This window comes from Pongo pygmaeus, chromosome 15 (genome assembly GCF_028885625.2).
Source record: "Pongo pygmaeus isolate AG05252 chromosome 15, NHGRI_mPonPyg2-v2.0_pri, whole genome shotgun sequence".
NCBI classification, from domain to species: Eukaryota; Metazoa; Chordata; class Mammalia; order Primates; family Hominidae; genus Pongo; species Pongo pygmaeus.
This window is the reverse complement of record NC_072388.2, coordinates 18,587,915-18,600,940: the sequence shown is the minus strand read 5'-3', so window position 1 is coordinate 18,600,940 and position 13,026 is coordinate 18,587,915. Positions and strand designations below refer to the sequence as shown.

General features: G+C 38.8%; 1 protein-coding gene across 2 annotated transcripts; it reads left to right on the top strand.

Annotated features, from left to right (window-relative positions):
* The first annotated feature begins 579 nt into the window (after positions 1-579).
* RNASE9 (ribonuclease A family member 9 (inactive)) lies at positions 580-5,416 on the top strand. 2 transcript variants are annotated; one of them, XM_063651292.1, is made up of 5 exons: positions 580-637; positions 1,140-1,174; positions 1,880-1,931; positions 2,862-2,972; positions 4,429-5,416. In XM_063651292.1, coding segments are annotated over exons 4-5 (630 nt in total). In that variant the 5' UTR covers positions 580-637; positions 1,140-1,174; positions 1,880-1,931; positions 2,862-2,971; the 3' UTR covers positions 5,058-5,416. The 2 variants fall into 2 exon arrangements, with proteins under 2 accessions (XP_063507362.1, XP_063507363.1); XM_063651293.1 differs by lacking the exon at positions 1,140-1,174.
* The last annotated feature ends 7,610 nt before the right edge of the window (positions 5,417-13,026 follow it).

Genomic DNA, 13,026 nt, shown 5'->3' with positions numbered 1-13,026 from the left:
ATTGACAATTTTAAAGATTAGAATAAAAAATTAACCAGAAATATATCATTCAGAAATAACAACTTATTATTATTACATTTTTTTCTTTTCTTTCCCGTGTAATCTATATTTCTGTTAATTGGGAACATGCTGTAGATGGAGTGTTTTGATTTTCCCCCAGCTAAACAGCAAAGCACGTTTACTACTTTCGGATTTGGTCTCCATTCTTTTTCTGTGTAATAGGGAACAGCCCTTCTGTCAACAATTGGAATTCTGTTGGGTTTTAATTGTGTAGTTTTGCCTTTACTTCTCAAAGAGGACATGTGTTTCAGGTAGCCAATCAGAGTGCCCCACATCCCTGGATTTATTCATGTGACAGAAGCCCAGCCAATCAGAAAAGTTATTTTCCATGTTGGGTGAAGGTGGCAGAGAATGGCATTTCCTACTGTGACCCTAAATATAAGGCTACAAAGGGGGCAGTGATTGACTCTGTCATTACATGGAGAGGCCCTACATGAGAATAAAGTTAGTGTACAAAGGAGAGTAGAGTGGGAGAGAGTAAAAACAAGAGTCTAGTCAAGAATTTGATTTCCTTCTCCTGCCCTACCTCTTGGACTTCCAACTTCTGTGAGTCAACATACTGCCTCTTGCATTTAAGGTAATTTGTTTGGAATTTTTCTCACTGTCAACCAGAGAGTCCTGCTACTATAATATTATATCGCAAAATATTTCATATCTCTAAAGTTTTTCTTTTCTTTTTTTCTATTCTCCTTGTTTCTCAGATGATCTAAAATTTTATTGATTAATATATTTGTAAATTCTGAAAAATAGCCCATTCTAAGAATATACAATTCTATGAATATAAAATACTGTCTCAATAAATATTAGCTCTTATAATAATAATTATTGTTGCAATGTGTATTGTCATTTCTATAAACACATCGACCCATTTTAACCTTTCCCTTTCCCACATTTTTGGATATTTATATTTTAAAATTTCAATTTTTTTCCCTTTTAAGTAAAATTTGCTGTTTGTCTTTCAATATAAATCATTGCAACTTAGAATTCTAGCTATTGAAATACTAGAGGAAAGTATCAGCTATTCTTTTTATTGTATTTCTCAAATTTTTCAAAAAAATTATAACAATTTCTTTCTGCAGAAACATCTCATCACACTCTCATCAGCATTGAGTTTGTAAGTTATTATAATTATTGCCAATTTAAAAGATTTAATTTAGTTTTTCCTTTTGTGATTGAGGCTATATAATTATTATATGATCATGATTTATTGATGCTTTATTATATAAGGTGTTCAAACAAATCTTTTAAAAAATTAATTTAATTTAAATCAGTTTTAAATTTAAATTTTAATCTTAAACTTACATTTAAAAATTTAAAATACCACTTAATAATCCTTCTGAAATATATTGGTTCACCTACAAGCCCATAACTCATTCCAATCTTTTCTTTTTACTATAAATTTCTTATGTGTGTGGTTAAATATAGAGTTCTGATCTGGGACTCAGAACTTGCATTTTAGGAGGAGAGACTAGATAGGAGAGACTAGATAGACTGCTTTCTCAGTCTGCAATTCTAAGTTGCAATAAACCTTCCAAGCAAATTTAAAAGCAGGGAAGAAAAGCAGGGGCTTGAACAGGTATTTGTGCACCCATGTTCATAGCAACACGATTCACAATAGCCAAAAGGAGGAAGCAATTCATCGCATTCTTCTTCCAACAACATTTGCTGAAAGGGCCAAACATTTTCCCTACTGTTTTAGGATGTTTTCTTTTTCACAAGTTCATTTTAATGCATATTAAGAAATTCCTTCTTCAACTTTAGTGAGCTAAGAATCACCTTTAAATTTGTTTAAAATGCAAATTTCTGGATTCATCCACAGAAATTTCAATTAGTGAGAACTGAGAAAAAACCAAGAAGCCTACATTCCACAGGTAGACCAGGCGTTTCTGCTGTGTGAGATTACCAGGCAAAAACTTCAGAAACACTGAGTGATCACGTTTCAACACTATTTATTCTGTGTTCTCCCTCCCTCCCTCCCTCCCTCCCTCACTGCTTCCCTGTCTCTCTCTGTCTCTCTCTTTCTGTCTGTCTCTCCTCTGTCTCTCTTTCTTCCATTTACTGTTAATCCCCATTTCTACCACCTGTCCCAGGCACCCTATAATCTACTTTCTGTTTGTCTCCGTAGTGAACATTTGAATAAGAAGAGGAATGAGTGTAGATTGCTTTATGAGATATCAAAATGTTTTATAAAATGATAATAAGTACAGGCACAGTGGAGTGCACCTGTAGTCCCAGCTACTTGATACGCCGTGGGAGGATTCCTTGAACCCAGGAGTCTGAGTCAGCCGAGGCAACATTGTGAGACCATGACTCTTAAAAAAAAAACCAGTAAAATGTTAATAAGTAAAACAGCATATTATTGGCATATCAAAACACAATAAAGTGTTCAGAAACAGAATTATTAAATATAGAAAGTAGCTTTTAAAATTAGGGATGAGAGAATAGATTTTTTTCCCAAATAATTGATGATGAGATTATGTATAAACCGTGTGAAAAAAGACCACACTAACTTCTTACTGTCTATTAAAATAAATTCCAGATGGTTGAAAGATTTCTAAAAATCTATAAGAGTAACAAAATACAGTATTTAAAAAATTCACATACTTTGAGATGAGAAAGGATTTTGAGAAAAATGAAACCAAAAGTTGAATTCATAAATCAAGAATTAAGAAGGTTGCAGATTTAAAAAACAAAAGAGTGTTCTGGACAGGCCCTGTGCATGTTCTCGGGAAGTAGAAAGGGCAGGGCCACAGCTGCCTGAATTCTGCTTTTCACACATGTACTGTCCATGTTCTCTCCAGATCAAGATGTTGCAGAGGCTCTGCGTTCTCGTGAGAATATGTTCTGAGCTCTCTGGCCTGTCACTATGGGATCACTCTTCTGAAGAGACTTCCTGGACGACACTGATGAGAGTGTGAAAGCAGGGATGGGAGGAAAAGCAGGGAGGGGAGGGACAGTGTGGCACATGGCCGCCCCAGAGTGCCCATTCTCACATCACCATTTTAGGCAACTTTTTCTTTTCTTTCCCATTCTCTGCACTCCTATGCTCAACTTTCTTGTCTGTACTTTCTGATGTGTCCCCCAACACCTGCCTTTCTTTAATTCCATCATTCTCTAACCTTTCTACACACATACGTACAAACTTACTATCCAGCCTAGAACAGGAGGCTGTCCATCTCCATCACTGATAGATCAAGCTCTCCAGGTAACGACTGTTAGAGAATCACTCAGGTTGCCACGAAGTAGGACTTCTTTTACAAAGAGCCTGGTAAGGTAAGAAAACTCAGGGGATTGCTTCTGCAATTAAACAATTGGTTCTTCATGGAGCGTGGACCAATTTGTCAAAGCACTCTAGGGGCTCAAATTCAGTTTTAGTACTGGCCATTTCAGTAGTCATCGTGTTTGACAGCCTAGAGAGAGAGATACAGTCTAGCCTTAGGAAGGGAAACCAGACTGATAGAGGCCCTAGAATAGCAGCTAAGAACAGATGTGTGGAAATTAGACAAAAATAGGCTTGAACTAGGGGTCTGCCAGAACTAATGTGAGATTTTAAGCAACTTCCCTTCACAGAGAGATGTTAATAACTTTACATTTCTTTTTGCAACTTTCATTGTTAGAATAACAACAATACTAAAAAAAAATATTTATTATAGGGTTGTTTGGATGATGGTGATAATGTACTTAAAGTGCTTAGTCTAGTGCTTGGCACTTAACTCCTCATTATGCTAGCTATTACTGTGTATCATTGTTTTTACTTTAGGGTGACTTCAAGAATGTATTTATCCCAGCTGCTCAAACTTGAACCTTCGTTGACCCCTTCCCCAGGGGCATCTATGGTCAGATAAGAGCAAGAGGAGAAAGAAAGACATGGTTAAGGAATTTTTCTTATCAAAGTGGAATGTTCGAAAGGGGAGGGTGGCTTTTTTCAGAGCAAGTTCTCAACTCCTGGAAAGGGAAAAGTTGCATTTATTTCAGACGGAAGGAGCATGTGAGCCTCCTCTCTGCCACCCTCCCTTTCTCCCCACTGCTGTCTTGATTTCCTTTCTCCTTCCCTCTCTCCTTAATCTCTCTCTTGCTCCATTTCTTCCTTGTTTCCTTTTCTTTCTCCTTACCTTTATTTCTCTCCCTTTCTCATTCTCCTTCCTTTCATCTTTTCTTCTCTTACCACAGCTCTAGACTGACTGTAGGCCTAGTAACGTCATTTTTGTCAATAATTTAGAAGTATTCAGATCGATTATGAGTTGGCAATTTAAAAATGGTCCAAAATCTTAGAGCCCAGAACAGCAATATGTGGCATAACTGTGCCCCGCACAGGAAATTGAAGCAAGCACATTATCACAATAGAACATATCTCCTTATCTCTTTTAGTGTCTACAGGAGAAATGATGAGAACTCTGATCACCACACACCCACTGCCCCTGCTTCTATTGCTGCAGCAGCTGCTGCAGCCAGTGCAGTTTCAAGAGGTGGATACAGATTATGATCTCCCAGAAGATAAAAGAGAAGAATTTGAAGAGTATGTGGAACAATTTTTTAGTACAGGGCCCACCAGACCACCTACCAAAGAAAAAGTCAAAAGACTTCTCCTTATTGAACCTGGAATGCCGTTATATCATGTAGACTACTGTAATAGTGAAATCATGAGAAAAAATGTTTACTATAAACACCGTTGTGTGGCAGAACATTACTTCCTTCTTATGCAGTACGATGAGCTCCAAAAAATCTGTTACAACAGATTCGTGCCATGCAAGAATGGAGTTAGGAAATGTAACAGGAGCAAAGGTCTTGTAGAAGGAGTGTATTGTAATTTAACAGAAGCATTTCGAATACCAGCATGTAAATACGAATCATTTTATAGGAAGGGCTATGTCCTTATCACTTGTGCATGGCAAAATGAAATGCAAAAACTTATTCCTCATACCATAAATGATCTCGTGGAGCCACCTGAACACAGAAGTTTCCTCAGTGAGGATGGTGTCTTTGTCATACTGCCCTAGCAGAGTGTTCTCTAAGAGCTTAGGGTGGGAGGAATATTTCTCTCCATACTGATCCTTATAGATCAAAGTTGAGAATGGTAATTTTGCTTCCATCCACTTTAATCACCCACCTTCCTTTCTTCCTTTCCCAACACCTCACAGAAGCACCTTAAGCTAGGTTCACAGACAGTGCTCTGAGATGTGGTCTCATGCAGGTCCCATAAGTTAGCATGCCTTGAATGTGTTATGGATACAGATGCCTGCAGTGGAAGGATGACCAGCACCAAGAGGAAAAGGAAATGGTTGCCTGAAGTGTGCTCCAAAGACACATCCATGTGATTCTCTAGTTCAGCAGAAAGAATAAAAAGTGCTTCAATCTAGTGCAGTGGCTCTGGTATGGTGATGTGGGGTTTCTCAGTTTGGAACTTTCTTCCTTGTGACACAATTTGGCACCAACAGAACCCAAATCCCTTTCAGACATTTATGCAATACATCTACCCAGGGCTATGTGTGTGGCTATTTCACTTGTCTTATTCTTTCTTACAGGGCAATACATAGATCCAGATGTGGGCAGCTCAGGATGAAGCCTTTCTATATTTAGGAAAGCAAACTCCCCAAAGGACATTTCAGTCGTCCAATGTTATTTGTGTGAATTCCCACATCTTTACTTTAATTTAGCTTAGATGTTTGTGTTTACAAAATTACAAACTATTTCTCACTTTTGGGAATAGTCACAATTATCTACAATTATTTTCCTCACTTTCCAGTAGATGTTGCTGCCTCTGAGAATACATCACCTCAGAGAGAGGCTGGAGGATCAGTCTGATGAAAGAAACCTCTCTGTCCAGTTTAAGTAACAATTATCTCCTTTTCTTCAAACTTTTTTTTTTTTTTTTTTTGAGGTGGAGTTTCGTTCTTGTTGCCCAGGCTGGAGTGCAATGGCGCGATCTTGGCTCACTGCAACTCCGCCTCCCAGGTTCAAGTGATTCTCCTGCCTCAGCCTCCCTAGTAGCTGGGATTACAGGCGTGTGCCACCATGCCTGGTTAATTTTGTATTTTTAGTGGAGACGGGGTTTCTCCATGTTAGTCAGGCTGGTCTCGAACTCCCAACTTCAGGTGATACGCCCGCCTCAGCCTCCCAAAGTGCTGGGATTACAGGCATGAGCCACTGTGCCTGGCCTTCTTTAAACTTCTTAACATCTTGTTATTATTACTGCTTAAAACTTTCTGAAACTGGGGTAAAGAGTAGTGATGGGGGATGGTAGGGAGGCATCCATTGCTCTTTGCATGCTTTACCCCAGTCCAGTCTGTTAGTCTCCTCCCATTCCTTACCCCTGTCTTTATATTCAGAGCTGAGCTCCTAATTTACCAACAGGTTGATGTAAGTAAGGGCCTAGAACCAAGGACTGCTAGACTCCATTTTAGTGTCTAAGGGAGGAACACAGGAAATCAAGCTTCTAGGCACTTGTGATGGTTGATTTTATGTGTCAACTTGACTGGGTTAAGGGATGCTCAGATACCTGGTAAAACATTTTTTTCTAAGTGTAAGTGTGAGAGTGTTTCTGGAAAAGGTTAGCATTTAATCCATAGACTGAATAAAGATCTCCCTCACCCATGCAGGTGGGCATCATCCAATCTGTAAAGTTCCTAAATGGAACAAAAAGGCAGAACAAGGGCAAATGGACTCTCTGTGTTTGAACTGAAACATCCATCTTCTCCTGCCCTTGGACATGAGTGCTTCTGGTTCTTGGGCCTTTATATTCAGACTAGAACTTATGACACTGGCTCTCCAGATTCTCGAACCTTTGGGTTTGGACTGGAACTCCATCACCAGCTTCCCAGCTTGCAGATGGCAAATTGTGGGGCTTCTCAGCCTCAATAATTTTGTGGGCCAATTCCACATGATAAATCTCTTTCCATGTATCAGTATATGCTCTATTGGTTCTTTTTCTCTGGAGAACCGTGACTAATACAGCACCAATCTTCATTTGAAGGCACATGGCTTTTCATTGAAATGTCTGAGTGAATAAGGTACCATCCAACTTTTAGAAATCTCCATGACACCTTCTAAAACCCAACCTTTTGTACATAAGCTGAAGAAATTCCGCACATGGGCTAGCCTGGCTGTGTTCTACAGACCATCTCTCTGGGTCATGTTCATCTCATTGATCTTGGAGGTTATACAACATAAAATATAAAATATATTTCTAAGAATATGGCCAGGCGCAGTGGCTCATGCCCGTAATTCCAGCACTTTGGGAGGCTGAGGCGGGTGGATCACCTGAGCTCAGGAGGTCGAGACCAGCCTGGCCAAAATGGCGAAATCCTATCTCTCCTAAAAATACAAAAATTAGCCAAGCATGGTGGCCTGTGCCTGTAATCCCAGCTACTCAGAAGGCTGAGACAGGAGAATCACTTGAACCCAGGAGACAGAGGTTGCAGTGAGCCGAGATCGCGCCACTGTACTCCAGTCTGGGCAGCAGAGAGAGACTCCATCTCAAAAAAAGAAGAAAAAAAGAAAGAGTATGGTATAGTACAATAATTAAGACATGAAAACAATCACAATGAACTTTTCTCTCTCCAGAATACAAAATCTGATCCAAATGCCTTTTAGAATTAGAATCATAGAAATAGAATAAATAAGGCTCATTTGCACAGATTTCCCCCGTAGTCTAATATTGCACAAGAAACCAAGATCCTGGCCCCTATCCACCAGATTCCCTATGATAAGTCCAAGCTGTAATTTCAGCTTCACTGATTATAATATTTCAAATAGTTATTGTCCAACATATATTAATACTCTATCCTCAATAATATCGAACTTTATTATTAAAATGAACATCGTACACAACTTTGACTCACATAACAATTTATTATTTATGCTAGTGTTCCTTGAGATGATACCCCATTATTTCAATCGTAGTAAAATATACATGACATAAACTGACCATTTTAATCATGTTAAGTGTGCAGTTCAATAGCATTAGGTATATCCACATTGTTGTGCAACCATCACCGTGATCCATCTCCAGAACTTTTTTCATCTTGCAAAACTAAAACTCGCTACTCATTTAAATAATAATTCCCCTTTCAACCTTTCCACCAGTTTCTGGCAACCACCATTCTCCTTTCTGTCTCTGTGAATTTGACTGTTCCAGATACCTCATATAAGTAGACTCATACAGCATTTGTCCTTTTGTGACTTGCTTATTTCACTTGGCCTGATGTCTCCAAGTTTTACTCACGTGTCATAATTTTCTTCTTTTTGAAGGCTGAATAATATTCCATTGTATGTATATAACACATTTTGTTTATCTGTTCATCCATTGAGGAAGCTTGGGTTGTTTTCACCATTTGGCTACTGTAAATGATGTTGCTATGAACATTGACAAACAAATATCTGTTTGAGTCCTTGCTTTCCTTTTTTTTTTTTTTTTGGTGTACATATGCATAAGTGGAATTGCTGGATCATATGGTAATTCCTTTTTTTTTTTTTTTTTAAGAAACTACTATACTGTTTTCCACAGTGGCTGAACCATTTTACATTCCAATCAGTAGTGCACTAGGGTTCCAGTTTCTCAAAACCCTCATCAATACTTTTTTTTAAAATATATAATAGCAATTTCAATGGATATGAAGTGGCGATGCAACACTAATTTTAAATTATACTTACTCAGTGAAAGAATGTAGGCAAAGCATTCCTAAGAGTAAGAAAAACTATAAATACAGCATTTTGTTTCCTAACCAGAATAAACCCAATTGTTATTCTCTTTGAAAATTTCTGATGTATATGATGTTATTGAATAAATAAATAGGAGAAAAGTCTAGTCCAATGAACAGACAGCACAGTTGCTCCCATCCCTTTGTGTTAGTGGAAGTTGTGAGACAAAGTAGTAAATGCCATTTTTGCTCATTTCTGCTTGCCAGCATAATTTCACAAAGCCCCTCACTCTATGACAACCTGCAGCTCTTTGAGAAGAATGTTTGAAGATACCACAGAATAGAGTGCACGGTCCCCATGCTCCATATCTGTTTACCTGACTCAGTATATTCCTAAAGATAAATGACACTAGTCCTTGCATTTTCTTACTCATAAAATAAGGTCTGACCAGGTTAGTGATTATACTTCTGTAATCTATAATCAGATGTACTCTTACACCCAAATCTTGATGTGATTCTGCTTTAATGTAACTTCTGAGCAACTTTGATGTGATTTTGCATATACTGAATCTTTACCACCTGTAAATTGTCAACTAAAATACTGCATGGGAGCCATCTAATAGAACCCTTCTAAAGGGCTGCTCCTGGGCTATAGGCCTCCCAGCCTGTAGACCTCAGTAAGACTTCTGAATAAAACTAACTTTAATTATTTAAAAGTTGGATCTTTTTTTTCTTTAGTTGACAGGATTCTCCAGGGGAACAGAATCAATAGGATAGATATATGTAAGGGAATTTTCTAGGGACAATTGGCTCACATGATTAAAAGCGAAGTCCCACAATAGGCCGACAGGCCATATGCAAGCTAGAGAATGATAGAAGCTGGTAGCAAGCAAGGCTGTTAGAGAAGCCGGTCTGAGGCTGAAGGCCTCAGAGCTGCCACAGGGTGGGGAGGTTGTGGGGAGCAAGCAGCCAATTGAATGGTGCCTGCCCACATTGAGGGCAGGTCTTCCTCTCTGTCTCACCTGCCAATCTTCTCTGGAAACTGCCTCACCTGCCAGTCTCCTCTGGAAACACCCCCACAGACAGCCCCAGAAACAATGCTTCACCAGCCATCTAGGCATCCTTCAACCCAATCAAGCTGACACCTAATTTAACCATTCACACCTTTCTATTCTAGCCCAATATTCTTAGATGACATCAGGAAAAGAATAAAACAAAAGCTACTAACTATCCCTGTGCTGCTCCTTGAAAATCGATGATGCTAAATTGAACCCTATTCATTTGCCCTGTAATATTTTGGTACGAAGTTGAATTAATATTCCTGATAAATTCAGAGCCAATAACTTTTATTCATATATATAATGTATATATGTAGCAGTCACAATACCTCACACAGTATCTTCTCTATAATATAAAATTTTCAAAGTGTTTTTATATACCCTTTGATTGTTCATCATTACCTCTTGTGTCACAAGTAAGGAGATCATATTCTCTGTCCACTGTTTCCTATTTTTCCTGTCACACAACAAATAAGGATTAAAAAATGAAATCACATATTTTATCCAAATCTTTCTTTTCTTTCTCTAAGATGGATCTTTCTCACTTGTCTCTGACATAAGATCATGACATCTGTGAACTGTCATATTTTTAGAAACACAAGGAAGCAATGGCTCATCCCTTCCTCATCACATTTGATGCATTTGTTGCATAATTTGCATTGAATACAAGAAGAAATATTCCACCTAAGTTTCCATAGTTGAAAGATTACAAGAGCTAGTCATCAATATCAAGTTCTTCTTGAAAGATCAAAGGAGATACCTGGAGCTTTTGGAGCGTGCCTCGAGTCCTATCAAACTGAAGGTAAATTAGTCTTTAACCAAGTGAGATTTTGAATTCAGGGGCATTTCCCATAAGATAGAATGATGACACTTACATGTTTTCCAGCTACTAGATTATAACTTCAAGTGAACAAGAACATTGGCAGTGATGGGTATATATACAAATGTGCTGCCTTACTTAATTCAAAATAATCAAATATTTGACATTATTCCATTGTCAAAGATTTTCTTCCTTCTCTTTTTAAAATATGTTCATTACAAGTGGGTACAAGCAACTCACCACTTCAATATACACCCTAGTGTAATAATGCCCTAGTATTTCCATAATGAAATGCATAATATTTCAAGCATTCTCTCATTCTTTTCTATCCTCAATGCCTAATGCCTGCCACTTAATATTCAATAATTATTTTTAAATGAACAAATACATTACATATAATACAGAATTTTCAATTATATAAACATTTTGATGAACTAATTTTTTACCCATATTCCACAGCATGCACTGTGTTCATTGTTCAGGTAAGAGATCAACAAAGGGAAGAGCAGCACATTTTTGGACTTTCCATATTGGTCTAGGAACCTGTGCAGCAAACGTCAAAATAGATAGTGGGCTTCTAAGGAGGAGGGAACATTAAGAATATGAAAGGGAGGAATTTCAGGAGAAAATGAGAGTGAGAAAACGAGAGTAAGAGAATGAGGGATTTTACCCTGCTTGAGAGGCAGGATGGAAGATGACCAAGGGTTAGACATGAAAAGACCTCTAAGGAGGTGTTTATGGCAGGAAGAAGAGTAAGGTCAGTAAAGGGGCACTGCTAGTACCTGGGAACTAAGGCAATAGTGAGTGTTACCCAATGTCTGCACTTTCATACCTTCTGCCCCTTTCTGTACGGAGAACGTGGAGGTCACAGGGCAGAGCAGAGGGAGAAAGAAAGTCCTAGGCCTGTGTTCTAATAGCACACATGCCCACTTGTTAATTTTTGGTGGGGCATTGAAGACTTAATAGTTGCCATAATCTATTCCAACTTAAGATATAGGTTGCATCTTTAGAAAAATGGACATTGAAAGCTTATTAGTGACTCATTTGTTGAAATTTTAACCCCAGCATTTGGAGAAGGTTCTAGTGAAAGAAGTTCAACAAGTAAGTGAAGATCTGAGACTACTGGTCCTGTAGCTTGTAGTAATTAAGATGTAGAAAAAATTAATGCAACAATGATTCCAAAATACAGTAGTTCAAACAAATAGGAGTTTATTTATCAGCAGGGTCCAGTGGCTCACACCTGTAATCCCAGCACTTTGGGAAGCCGAGGCGGGTGGATCACCTGAGGTCAGGAGTTTGAGACCAGCCTGGCCAACATGGTGAAACCCCGTCTCTACTAAAAGTACAAAAACTAGCTGGGCATGGTGGTATGTACCTGTAGTCGGGAGGCTGAGGCAGGAGAATCACTTGAAACTGGGCGGCAGAGGTTGTAAGTGAGCCAAAATTGTGCCACTGCACTCCAGCCTGGGCAACTCCGTCTCAAAAAAAAAAAAAAAAAGAAGTTTATTTCTTCCTTACATAACAATCCAGGGAAAGGCAATCTATCATGGTGGGAAGCTGGCTTTTCTCCATGTGATCATTGAGGAACTGGGGTATATCAAGGTTGTGATTCTACCATTTCCCAGTTCTGAGGTGTGTCTTGGTCTGGTTGGTTGAAGCCAGCTCACCACACATCTATCTGCCTTTCAGTGCACGGGAATAAGAAAAAGTAAAGTAGAGGGAAACCAGATTTCTCTAAAGAAGACATAGCTAAGAATTTGCTCACATTTTTTCAGCTCACATCAACCTGGCCAGAACATAGTGACATGGACATGTTTAAGGCAGGGAGTTTGGGAAATGCAGTCTGGTTCTAGAAGGAAAAATATGTATCCTGGGAAACAATTACCAGTCTGTCAAACATTTCATCTTACCTAATAAAATGATTTTTCTTTTTTTTCATTTTTTTTTTTTTTTTTTTTACATGAAGTTTTGCTCTTGTTGCCCAGGCTGGACTGCAATGATGCAATCTTGGCTCATTTCAACATCCACCTCCTGGGTTCAAGTGATTCTCCTGCCTCAGCCTTCCAAGTAGTTGGGATTACGGGCATGTGCCACCATGCCCGGCTAACTTTTTGTATTTAGTGGAGACGGGGTTTCACCACGTTGGTCAGGCTGGTCTCAAACTCCTGACCTCAGGTGATCCACCCACCTTGGCCTCCCAAAGTGTTGGGATTACAGGCGTGAGCCACCACACCTGGCCGAAATTTTTTTTCTTATTGTTGTTGTTATCCAGCTTTAAACATCTGCCTAGACCTACTCTAGACCTCTGTAGGAATTCTGGGAACGCACTCACTGCTCTACTGCCTTCTAGTCTATGCATCTCTATGTAAGGCTGCTAGTAAGAGTCTTGGTTACTTTTGCAAGGTCTTATCTCAGTCAACTGCAACAGAAGTACAGAATCCATTGCCAACAA